Source organism: Etheostoma cragini, chromosome 14, assembly GCF_013103735.1.
Source record: "Etheostoma cragini isolate CJK2018 chromosome 14, CSU_Ecrag_1.0, whole genome shotgun sequence".
NCBI classification, from domain to species: domain Eukaryota; kingdom Metazoa; phylum Chordata; class Actinopteri; order Perciformes; family Percidae; genus Etheostoma; species Etheostoma cragini.
In genome coordinates this window covers 24,866,448-24,878,509 of record NC_048420.1, presented here as the reverse complement: position 1 = coordinate 24,878,509, position 12,062 = coordinate 24,866,448, and the positions used below count along the sequence as shown (strand labels likewise).

General features: G+C 42.3%; 2 protein-coding genes and 1 long non-coding RNA gene across 4 annotated transcripts in view; 2 read left to right on the top strand and 1 right to left on the bottom strand.

The window, feature by feature from the left end:
- The window catches only part of LOC117956462 (involucrin-like), a 107,819-nt gene that overhangs the window by 68,965 nt on the left and 26,792 nt on the right, over positions 1 to 12,062 (top strand). The window lies entirely within an intron of this gene.
- Positions 6,338 to 12,062, bottom strand: part of LOC117956510 — a 25,644-nt gene continuing 19,919 nt past the window's right edge. Inside the window, exon 4 of the long non-coding RNA XR_004659295.1 lies at positions 6,338 to 6,405. This is a non-coding gene — a long non-coding RNA (uncharacterized LOC117956510). The remainder of the gene's footprint in view (positions 6,406 to 12,062) is intronic.
- The window catches only part of LOC117956481 (zinc finger protein 664-like), a 10,590-nt gene continuing 9,617 nt past the window's right edge, over positions 11,090 to 12,062 (top strand). Inside the window, exons 1-2 of one of the 2 annotated variants that reach the window (XM_034891567.1) lie at positions 11,090 to 11,584; positions 11,777 to 12,054. In XM_034891567.1, coding sequence (XP_034747458.1) covers positions 11,096 to 11,584; positions 11,777 to 12,034 — 747 coding nt within the window. In that variant the 5' untranslated portion in view covers positions 11,090 to 11,095 and the 3' untranslated portion in view covers positions 12,035 to 12,054. Of the gene's footprint in view, positions 11,615 to 11,776; positions 12,055 to 12,062 lie in introns of those variants that run through there. The other variant, XM_034891566.1, reaches the window with a different exon arrangement.

The following is a 12,062-nucleotide window of genomic DNA, read 5'->3' as shown; positions in this document are numbered from 1 at the left end:
CCCCCCCATCCCCCCACCATGCTGTTTCATTCCTCTCGTCCAGGAGGGACAGATGAAAGATTACGCACGTCCCACTCTTTCTGAAATAACTTCTGAACGGTTTTGTTCAAAGCAGAAAATGAAACATTATTTGACAGATAACAGCAGTAGGTTGCTGTGACAAAATCTCTTTCAGTGTGATACGACCGCTTTGTAAATTACGTTTAATTAAAAAGTGCTTCAACTGTCCCGACTTTCCCCTACTTACACAGACGCACACAGCCAAAGCCTTTTTCCAATCCAATCCAACTTTATTTATGTAGCACGATTTTAACAAACACAAGGTTTCCATAGTGCTGCACAAAAAGATAATATAGAATAAATAGAGAACACAATAAAAGCACAATAAAAAGACGAGTTACCAATTATAAAGAGCAAAGCAGTAAAATAAAAATAAAATAAATAGAAAAATAAAATAACTAAAATGCACTGCCAGCATACAGTAAAAATATGCAAGCATACACATAAGATCAACACCTGGTGTCAACGAAAAGAGGTTTTTGCTCCACAGCCACCGCTGACTCAGAACTGAGACTGTTTTCTTTTGTGTCCCTCAAACAGGGCGTCCTCAGAGACAGGCTGAACACACGAAAACAGAGACTGAAGACAGCGTTGATAGTGATTTCTGGAAGGAGACCAGAGAGCCTCAGTCCAGTTTGAACTCTCTTCTGAAAGATGAGGAAGTCCCCGTCAGTGAAGAGAGGCGTAAAACGGACAAGAAATTGTTGAGCTGCTCTGAGTGTGGGAAAAGATTTGGCGCCGTCGGAGATCTGAACCGACACCTGAGAATCCACACGGGAGAGAAACCGTTCGGCTGCTCCGTCTGCTGCAGGAGGTTTCTGAGCAGCACGCATCTGAAGACGCACATGCGGACTCACACAGGAGAGAAGCCCTTCAGCTGCTTGTTCTGCGACAAACGATTCAGACACTCGGGTAATCTGACGGCGCACATGAACATCCACACGGGAGAGAAACGCTTCAGCTGCAGCGTCTGTGACAAGACATTCACCTGGCGGCAACAGGTCAAAAAACACAAATGTGTTCAGTCGCCGCAGCTTCATCGGAGACAGAGTGACGAGAAGACAGCAGACTTTTAAAGGGTTACTTTGTTGTCGCCATGGTTCTGTGTCAGTTTCCAATGTGAACAACAATCTCTAAAACTCCAGGATGAGACAAACTGTAATGTTACCGTACAGGACAGATGTTCAACATCAGGGAGAAACAAGCTGTAATGTTACCCTAATGGACAGATGTTCAGCAAACCCAGAGTTTCTGCCCCCGGGGCAGTTTAATGGCTAAGTGGTTAGCACTTCTGCCTGACAGCAAGAAGGTTCTGGGTTCGAATGCAGGTTGTTCCAAGCCTTTCTGTGTTGAGTCTGTATGTTCTCCCTGTGTTTGCGTGGGTTTACTCCAGGTGCTCCGGCTCCGTTCCACCAAAAAGACATGCATGCTGGGAAGGACTAGAGTTGAAAAATAGCTGTTTGGCTAACACCGGCACATTCACAGAAATGTTAATTAATGTGCATTGTCCTAATCAAATAAATAAGATAAATTATGTAAAAAGGAGACAACAACATTGGAAGGAAGGAGGTAGAGCTGGGTAATATATCAATATTATATCGATATCGTGATATGACACTAGAAATCGTCTTAGATTTTGGATTTTGTAATATAACGTAAGTGTCTTTTCCCGCTTTTAAAGGCTGCATTACGTTGAAGTGATGTCATTTTCTGAACTTAACAGCCTGTAGTGACTCTTCTATTATCGGCCTTTACCCACTTATATGTCTTTTCCACCCACGCTTACCAGGTGCTGGTTCTGGGCTGGTGCTAGGACCAGTTCGGTGCTGGTTCTGGGCTGGTGCTGTTTCCAGTTTGGTGCTGGTGCTGGTTCTGGGCTGGTGCTAGTGCCAGTTCGGTGCTGGTTCTACTTGCCAGTTATCTAAGAACCAGCGGGATCTTCCCCAGCCTGAGAGCAGCAGACCGTTGGTTTTCTTCTGCAGACCACGGTGGTTTTGGTTTCCCATCCATGTCCGAAGCTGACATTAACAGCTCTCTGTGGTCAACAGCTGACCTGGGTTTTAAAAATGGCGGCCAGAAGTTTTGTTTTTCGAACGTCATGATAACCCCGCCCCCATTACCTAACGTAATCGGTTCTTATCTCTGGACCAGTGCTACGTTGGGTATCACTTTAAAGAAAAAGTGTGAGTGTGTACTGTCAAAAATAGACACCAAAAGCAGCACTAGGTCGGCTTAATTAGTGTGAAGAAGAGTCAAAGGAGACGAGAGGTAACGTCTCTAAAGAGTCGTTAGGGTAGTGACACTGACGGTGATCACGAAAGGTAGCACTAACACTAAATAATTAGTGGGAAGGTAGTCTCAAGTTTACACTTGGTTTTATCTATTTTATGAATTTATTTTTTTAGAATACTTAAATTTTATCTGTTTAACTGATTTTGTGTAAAGAACTTTAAATTGCCCTGTTGCTGAAATATGCTCTACAAATAAAGCTGCCTTGCCGTGAGTTGGAACCCGTGTTCTCGGCCCAGAGCCAGGTTTATCTGTGTGGAAAAGCAAAGAACCGGTTTGATATCTGGCACTGACTCCGAACCAGCACCGGAACCGCCTCGGTGGTAAAGACATATCGAGTCATTAAATCCAAATTAATCTCATTATGTGAATATTTTGTGAGGGCACCGATAATCAACAGTATTTCGGGGCTGCCCTTTGCACATTATATATCCTTTGCACATTCCGCACTCAACCCAATGATGTATGTAAATGTGCTGTATTGATATACATCATACATTCACCATTCACACACATTCATACACTGTGGCCGAGGCTGCCGTACAAGGTGCCACCTGCTCATCAAATAAACATTCACACACATTCACACTCCGCACAGCATCGGGGGGGCAACTTGGGGTTCAGTGTCTTGCCCAAGGACACCTCGACATGGGACTGCAGGGCCAGGGATCAAACCACCAACCTTCCGATTGGCAGGCAACCGCTCTACCACTGAGCCACAGCCGCCCCAAATGTATATATTTGTTTTCTGTATTTATTGTTTATTTCATATTCGTGTTTAATGTTTGTTTTTTGGACCTATGTGTACTTAATAGCAATAAACCCTTTTTCTGATTCATGATTCTGAATTTATTTGAACTTTTCTTATTTTTATTACTTTTTGATTCTATTTAGTTTGTTTTTAATTTCTTTTTTAAAGCCGCAAAACATTATCTAAAATGTATACATGAAGACATTTTTTCCAATAATTTTATGTAATATTTACTTTCCTTTTTAAAGTTGTCTTAATTTTTTTATAACAAATATATGTTTTATTTTTCAATATATAAATATATGTGCTTATTTTTTTAAATTAATTACTCTGTTTTCTTTTCTCGCTAATTTATTTTTAATTAATTAATGTACTTTGGAATTATTTTTTTCTTTAAAAAAAGGCCCAATTTTAGCTTTTTTTTTCAATTTCTTTAAAATTTCTTAAAAAATAATAGGGTTAGGCTGAAACACTTATGGGCTTTTATTTTGAAGCTCAGGAACAGATCTCCACCGGAAGTTGTAGTCCTGACTGCAGCTAACTTCCCCCTCTGACCAAGATGGCGTCTCTTAGAAAGGAGTGTTAGCAGAGGGTCTTTGTTGTGTTAGAAAGAGGTAAAATGTGTAAAGTCCAGATGCTGAGAGCGTTGGTGGAGCAGCGACTAACTGCGGCTGCTGAAGAGATATTTGGGCTGTTTGAAAGAACGATAGCAGAGTACGAGGAGGAACTTTGTCGTTCAAAAGAGGAGAACGAGCGACAACGGGAACTACTGGACGCTGTTTTCAACCCTCAGCTCCGGGTCCACAGAGCAGGTTAGTCCATTAAACCTTCAGCTGGTCTTTCTCTCCTTCCTGTGCTCTCTTCTCTCAGCGACGATATGACGATAGGACGGATGGAAATAAGCATTTATTCATAACATCTGTTGGAATCTTCTCTCTTTAACAGGCCGTCGCCAACCCACCAGACTCCATGGAAATAATCACTACTTTTATCATCGTACCAAAAGCCGTCTTGGTTCATCTTTCCACTGTTCCAAAAATCACCATTCTGGTCTGGTTGGAATAAACTCTTAATTCACTCATTTACATGTGAAGATATGCTGCTCTATACACACTAAAAGTAGTGATTATTTACATGGAGTCTGGTGGAGATATGCTGCTCTATACATGCTAAAAGTAGTGATTATTTACATGGAGTCTGGCGGAGATATGCTGCTCTATACATGCTAAAAGTGGTGATTATTTACATGGAGTCTGGTGGAGATATGCTGCTATATACACGCTAAAAGTGGTGATTATTTACATAGAGTCTGGTGTAGATATGCTGCTATATACACACTAAAAGTAGTGATTATTTACATGGAGTCTGGTGGAGATATGCTGCTCTATACATGCTAAAAGTAGTGATTATTTACATGGAGTCTGGTGGAGATATGCTGCTCTATACACGCTAAAAGTAGTGATTATTTACATGGAGTCTGGCGGAGATATGCTGCTCTATACACACTAAAAGTAGTGATTATTTACATGGAGTCTGGTGGAGATATGCTGCTCTATACACACTAAAAGTGGTGATTATTTACATGGAGTCTGGTGGAGATATGCTGCTATATACACGCTAAAAGTGGTGATTATTTACATGGAGTCTGGTGGAGATATGCTGCTCTATACACACTAAAAGTAGTGATTATTTACATGGAGTCTGGTTGTTTTGGTGATGGTGCTTTCGGGATGTTCCAGAATAAACAAAGGGTCTTATTTCATAGGTAATCCCTTAGAACTGTACATATTGGGGTGTCAGTAAGAACATACTGCTATCTGCTAACTGAATCCGTGATAGTTTATACTTATGGATTATGTCCCCAAAGCATCTCACGATGTCTGTAGTTTCACACACTAGCGTTTCTGGAACTTGTGGACGTTCAGGGCTTAGCCCGGACCTATTTAAATAAAATCATTGCAATGAACAGCAATTTGCTTGCCCAGCTTGTTAATAGCCGGTGTATGTTCATTTTAGATTTATTTATTATATATATTATTGAACATTTAGCCTAATCCTAACTGCCCTGGCAACCCAAAGGCCAATGTTTTATTCCCAGATCTGTGTGGGGATTTATGATTCAGGGTCTGGGGGTCCTCCCACAGACCCCACATTGAGTGTTAAAAACTTCATTTCCTGCATTCAGGTGAAGTTTTAGGCCCCTTTTTCTGAATCAATGTGTGGTGGAAATATCTTTGTGCAAAGGGAAACATAGATTACAATCCAAATATAAAAAATAATGAAATGTATTGCAGTGAGGCTGGCAGGCATTCTGTATTGTGTTACTTTGCATTACTTTTGTAATTATATCTGAGTTGGAACACATGTACAGGTGCTTGAGAAAGTTTACATACCCTGAAGTTGATTAAAAAGAGGAATAAAAAAAACATCTTTTGGAAATTGATCTTAATGCCTTATTTAGCCACAAACGTACAGGTCCCCTCCAAGGCAAGGCCAATGTTGGAAGCCCCTCTAGTGGACAGAACGTGTAACAACAATTACATGCTTATAGTGGCATTGAAATTCAAAAGCCTTAGTAGTTTAGGACATATTTATAACAGGCTGCATTTGAGCATGTCATATTTAAATGCTATTTGAATATTTAAAAAAAATGAAATTTGAATTGGTATTATATAGGAAAACTGACAGCTCTACCATGCCAATAGTTATCTAAAAGTACTATTTTAATTAAACAGTTGTCTTTACTTGATTCTGTTTCCTGAGTGTTTGTGTGTTTCCTGCAGATTTTGTTCCCCCTGAGGAGCAGGAGTGTAGCTCCAGTGTGGACCAGGAGGAGGCAGAGTCCCCCCCACACATTAAAGAGGAACAGGAGGATCTGTGGAGCAGTCAGGAAGGAGAGCAGCTTCAAGGGCTGGAGGAGGCTGATATCACCAAGTTCCCATTCACTCCTGTCCCTGTGAAGAGTGAAGATGATGAAGAGGAAGCTCAGTCCTCACAGCTTCATCAGAGACAAACTCAACACATGGAAACAGAAGCTGATGGAGAGGACTGTGGAGGACCAGAACCAGCCAGGAACTCACATCCACTTTTACAACCAGAGACTGGAGACCAGACTGGAGACTCTTCTGATCCTGAGGCTGATGACAGTGCTGATTGGAAGGAGACCAGAGAACCTCAGTCAGCTTTAAACTCTCTGACACATGATTCAAGATGTAAGAAAACATTCAGCTGCTCTGAGTGTGGGAGGAGATTTGGCCAAAAGGCACATCTGAAAAGACACATGAGAACTCACACAGGAGAAAAGCCTTTCACTTGCTCAGTCTGTAAGAAATCCTTTACACAGAAAGGAGACTTACAGAAACATATGAGAGTCCACACAGGAGAAAAGCCATTTAGCTGCTCTGAGTGTGGTAAAACTTTCACTGAAAGTGGAACCATGAAGAGACACATGGTTACTCACACTGGAGAGAGACCTTTCACCTGCTCAGTCTGTAAGAAATCTTTTACACAGAGTGGAAGTTTACGGTCACACATGGTAGTCCACACAGGAGAGAAAAGATTTTGCTGCAGTGTTTGTGACAACAGATTTATCCGGAGTTCTGATCTCAAAACACATAAATGTGTTGGTCATATGGAAACAGAAGCTGACAGAGAGGACTGTGGAGGACCAGAACCAGCCAGGAATTTAGTCTTCATCAATCACCAAAATCCATCTCACACCCAACCGTTCTGGAGTCTCTGGAGCTAATTCCCGTCTCTCCACTCAGCCCCTGGGAAACAAGACACGGCATCTGCGCTGGTCTAGAGGAGCTGCAACATTTGTGCTCAAACTGCAGACTCTAGCTAGCCTACTGCACCTTTACATATCTTCACCCCTAAACGCTCTCCTCTGATCCGATCTCTCTCTCTTGTCTGCTCACATCTCCTCTCCCATTGAGGGGGCTGCATAACGTAGGGAAGTATGGTCAGCTTCCAGTGTCTTTCTACTGCCCGGTTCTCCAGATGGTTAATCCGGCCCAGCCCCCAGCCCCTCCTCCACAGACTTAAAATTCACGGAGGTTGCCAGGCTGAGACCGGAGCATCCACAACAACGTTGCTAGACGCTTGTTGACTCTGGGGTGACTTATATTTCAGCGCTTTCAAGCAAATAGCTGCTGCCCTGAATTGGCCTAAAGAGTTCCGGTCCATCCCCTCCAGTGTAAATTGGCGGGTAAAGCCCATGAAGTCTGTGCCAGTCTGTCTATTGAGGATAGTCTTGACTATAACATTTTGTAAAATACTGTCTTGCAGGCCTACAAGCTGGTCTCTGTACTTGCCTCGCCTAAATCTATACAGAGTGACCAAGGCACAAATTTCATATCAAAACTTTTGGTACAGGTAATGAGAAAGCTAAAAGTTAAACCTGTAACATCAAGTCCTTACCATCCGGAGTCTCAAGGCGCACTAGAGAGGTTCCACCAAATATTAAAGTCCATAAAAACTGAGCATAATACTTTGGATTATGTCAATTATTTATATGAACGACTCAACTAAGCATGTCAGTTAGCCCGTGATAACTTGGCACCATCCAAATTCCCGAGGCGCACTTCAACCAAACATTAAAGGCCAAGTTGCGTAAATATTGTCTTGAGTCCAACTAAGAGTGGGATCAGGGCTTCCCTCTTCTGTTAATTGCCGTGCGTGAAACTCCTAAGGAGTCTTTGGGTTTCAGTCCTTGTGATCTGGTCTTCGGCCATACTGTGCGCGCTCCCCTTCGGCTCCTTAAAGAAAAGTGGTTGTCACAGTCACCAAAAACTGAGCATAATGTGCTGGATTATGTCAGTTCTTTGCGTGAACGACTTGACCATGTGTGCCAGTTAGCCCGTGATAACTTGGCACAAAATCAAACTAAAATGAAGCGGTGTTATGGCAAAAAGTCTGTCCTCCGTGTGTTCCAACCGGGTGAAAAGGTTTTGGTGCTGCTTCCGTTGCTTGGATATAGATTGCAGTCTTGGTTTGAGAAATTCAGTAGTACTGAGTAACATGGAAGGTTTTTGTCCCATCTGTCTGACTTGGCCCGTGCGGACATTGTTGATTTGCTTGAGGATAATTTATTGCTTTTCTCTGACCATCCTAGTGAAACGTCTGTCCTGTACCATGACATTGAGGTTCAGGGCCACAACCCCATTAAGCAACATGCATATATACTAAATCTGGCAAAAAGGGCTATGATGCAGTAGGAGGTAAATTATCTGGTTGAGCATGGATCCCAGTACAAGTGCGTGGCTCTCACCCTGTGTTTTGGTACCAAAACCCGACAACGCCCCTCGTTTTTGTAATAATTACGAAAAGAAAATTTAGTAAACCAATCCGATTAATTTCTGCTCCCCAGAATGGAGGATTGCATAGGTTGTGTAGGCTTTGCCAAATACATGACGAAGCTGGACCTATTACAAGGTTACTGGCAAGTTCTGTTAACACCACGGTCCTCAAAGATATCAGCTTTCGACGTACCCAACACTTTCCTCAAGTATACAGTTATGCCATTAGGACTGCGTAACGCACCCGCTACTTTCCACCGTTTAATGTGTATTGTGTTATCTGGCGTCGTAAATTGCAAAGCTTACTTAGATGATGTAGTTACTTACTCCTCCACCTGGTCCGACCATCTCCACACACTGGCCCTCATCTTCAGCCGTCTCTTGCAGGTATTCCCTCGCACTTATGAGCAACTCTAACCAACGGCTTATCCTGCAGGACTTTAATCTGCAGATTCACCACAAGAAGGGTAATGAAATGATGATAGCAGACTCTTTGTCTAGGTGTTCCTCAGACCTGTAGAAATAAAGCCTTCTAAGGGTCGGTTTAATTCTTTGGTGTGGGGGTGTTATGACTGTGGTCATATTTGCTTCTATGGTTTGCTGTGTGTGTGCCCTGTGGTTTTTCTCTTGTTTTGGATTTCATATATGTAAATAGGTGTGTGCCATAGCCGGGAGACATATGGTGGAAATCTTTCATGCCCAAACATGTTTGGTTGCAGCTGGGGAACCACCTGGCGTGTAAGAGGCCAAGATGGCGGCCGTCTGTAGGCAGCAGGCATTCCTCATCCTCCAACTGGCCACGCTTCTTCAATCTTGTTTTAGATTAGGTATCGTTTCTTTTGAGTAGTAAGGGTAGACTGCTTTTTTTCTCCTGTTTATTTAGTTAGAGAGGTAAGTCTTTTTTCATTATTTTTTGCCATTTGTTTGTTAGGTCATATTCTCATCTTCTAGACCGGATCGTTTGTTTGTTATTTTGGTGGTAAGTACACTAAGTACAACGCTTTAGAGCCATGCTCCCGGTGCACGGACCCTTTTTCTGCCATCTAACTGGTATACAATTTGTACATGCCCTAGAAGCATCCATGGGTAAATTGGGTCCAGATTTTAAAAAAAAAATGAAATAAGCTACTGGAAAAGAAAACAATCTACCATCATCTTTAATAGTTTTTTCAGAGCTCAGAAAAGACTATAATATGATTGTCTTTCTTCAGACGTCTTATTTTAATCATCTTGCTGGAAGCCTAAAACACTTCCGTACTTTTATTATTGAAGCTCATCAACTGGAACACTTTCGGACTTTTATTTTGAAGCTCAGCAACTGATCTCCACCGGAAGTTGTAGTCCTGACTGCGGCTAACTTCCCCCTCTGACCAAGATGGCGTCTCTTAGAAAGGAGTGTTAGCAGAGGGTCTTTGTTGTGTTAGAAAGAGGTAAAATGTGTAAAGTCCAGATGCTGAGAGCGTTGGTGGAGCAGCGACTAACTGCGGCTGCTGAAGAGATATTTGGGCTGTTTGAAAGAACGATAGCAGAGTACGAGGAGGAACTTTGTCGTTCAAAAGAGGAGAACGAGCGACAACGGGAACTACTGGACGCTGTTTTCAACCCTCAGCTCCGGGTCCACAGAGCAGGTTAGTCCATTAAACCTTCAGCTGGTCTTTCTCTCCTTCCTGTGCTCTCTTCTCTCAGCGACGATATGACGATAGGACGGATGGAAATAAGCATTTATTCATAACATCTGTTGGAATCTTCTCTCTGTGCAGGAGTGGTTCCTCCACTTCTTCTTCACTTCCTTTCTCTGTTTAACCTTTGAACACTGTTCGTGGCTACCACCCTTAATTTAATGTTAACTATCAGTTTTAACTGCTCTTATATTAACACACACTACCGGTCAAAAGTTTGGGGTCACTCCCAAATGTCCATTGGACTCCATTATAGACAGAATCCCAGCTGAGATCAGGTGCCTTGTTTTTTTTAACCAGGGCAGTAATCCGATTACATTATGTGCTTACATCATTGCAAAAGGGTTGTTTATTGTTTTCTTAGTTTTTAAAAATAATATCAGATTAGTAAACAAAATGTGCCTTTGGAACATTGGATGAATGGTTGCTGATAATGGGAAATGTAGATATATTACATTAAAGATCAGCCCCCCCCCACCACCCAGATCAGCTGGTATCCTGTCTATAATGGAGGGGAATGGACATTTGTAAGTGACCCCAAACTTTTGACCGGTAGTGTATATACCAAAAAACCAAACCCTGTGTGTGTGTGCTCTCGCCAACATTGATGGTTCGCATGCCCAAGTGGCAACATGAAGTGCTCGTGTGTGTGAGAGAGAGAGTGTCTGTGCAAATTAGAATTAATAGAAATTTGAGTATGGAGATGTTTTTCACCTCCTCAACTGATACTCTTTCCCATTCATTTTCCATGCCGGTCATCTTTGACTGCAAACAATAAAAGGCTGAGTAGTGTAGTACATATTTATAAAAGGCTGCATTTGAGCGTTTAGTATTCCAATATTATTTGAACTTTAAAAAAAAATATCTAATTTAATATGATTGGAATTATAAAGGATGACTGACAGCTCTACCATGCACTATAATAATATATAAGTAATAAACATAGAGTTGAAATAGTTAGCTAAAGGTACTAACTAAACAATTGTCTGTACTTGATTATGTTTCCTGTTTCCTGAATGTGTTATATGTTTCCTGCAGATTTGGTTCCCCCTGAGCAGCAGCAGTGTAGCTCCAGTGTGGACCCGGAGGAGCCAGAGGCCCCCCCACACATTAAAGAGGAGCAGGAGGAACTGTGGAGCAGTCAGGAGGGAGAGCAGCTTCAAGGGCTGGAGGAGGCTGATATCACCAAGTTCCCATTCACTCCTGTCCCTGTGAAGAGTGAAGATGATGAAGAGGAAGCTCAGTCCTCACAGCTTCATCAAAGACCAACTCAACACATGGAAACAGAAGCTGATGGAGAAGACTGTGGAGGACCAGAACCAGACAGGAGCTCACGTCCACTTTTACAACCAGACACTGAAGACCAGATTGGAGACTCTTCAGAACCTGAGACTGATTACAGTGCTGATTGGAAGGAGACCAGAGAACCTCAGACAGCTTTAAACTCTCTGACACATGATTCAAGATGTAAGAAAACATTCAGCTGTTCTGAGTGTGGGAAAAGATGTGGCGAAAGGGGACATCTGAAGAGACACATGAGAACTCACACAGGAGAGAGACCTTTTAGCTGCTCTGAGTGTGGTAAAGCTTTCTCTGATAGCGGAACCCTGAAGAGACACATGAGAACTCATACAGGAGAGAGACCTTTTAGCTGCTCTGAGTGTGGTAAAGCTTTCACTATAAAGGAAACCCTGAATAGACACATGGTTACTCACACAGGAGAAAAACCTTTCTCCTGTTCAGTCTGCAATAAATCTTTTACACAGAGTGGAAGTTTACGGTCACACATGGTAGTCCACACAGGAGAGAAAAGATTCCGCTGCAGTGTTTGTAACGCCAGATTTACCCGGAGTTCCCATGTCAAAAGACATAAATGCGTTGGTCATATGGAAACAGAAGCTGATGGAGAGGATCATGGAGGACCAGAACCAGCCCTGAATTTAGTTTTTATTTAGTCTCAGTTACTATATGTTTTTAACTTCC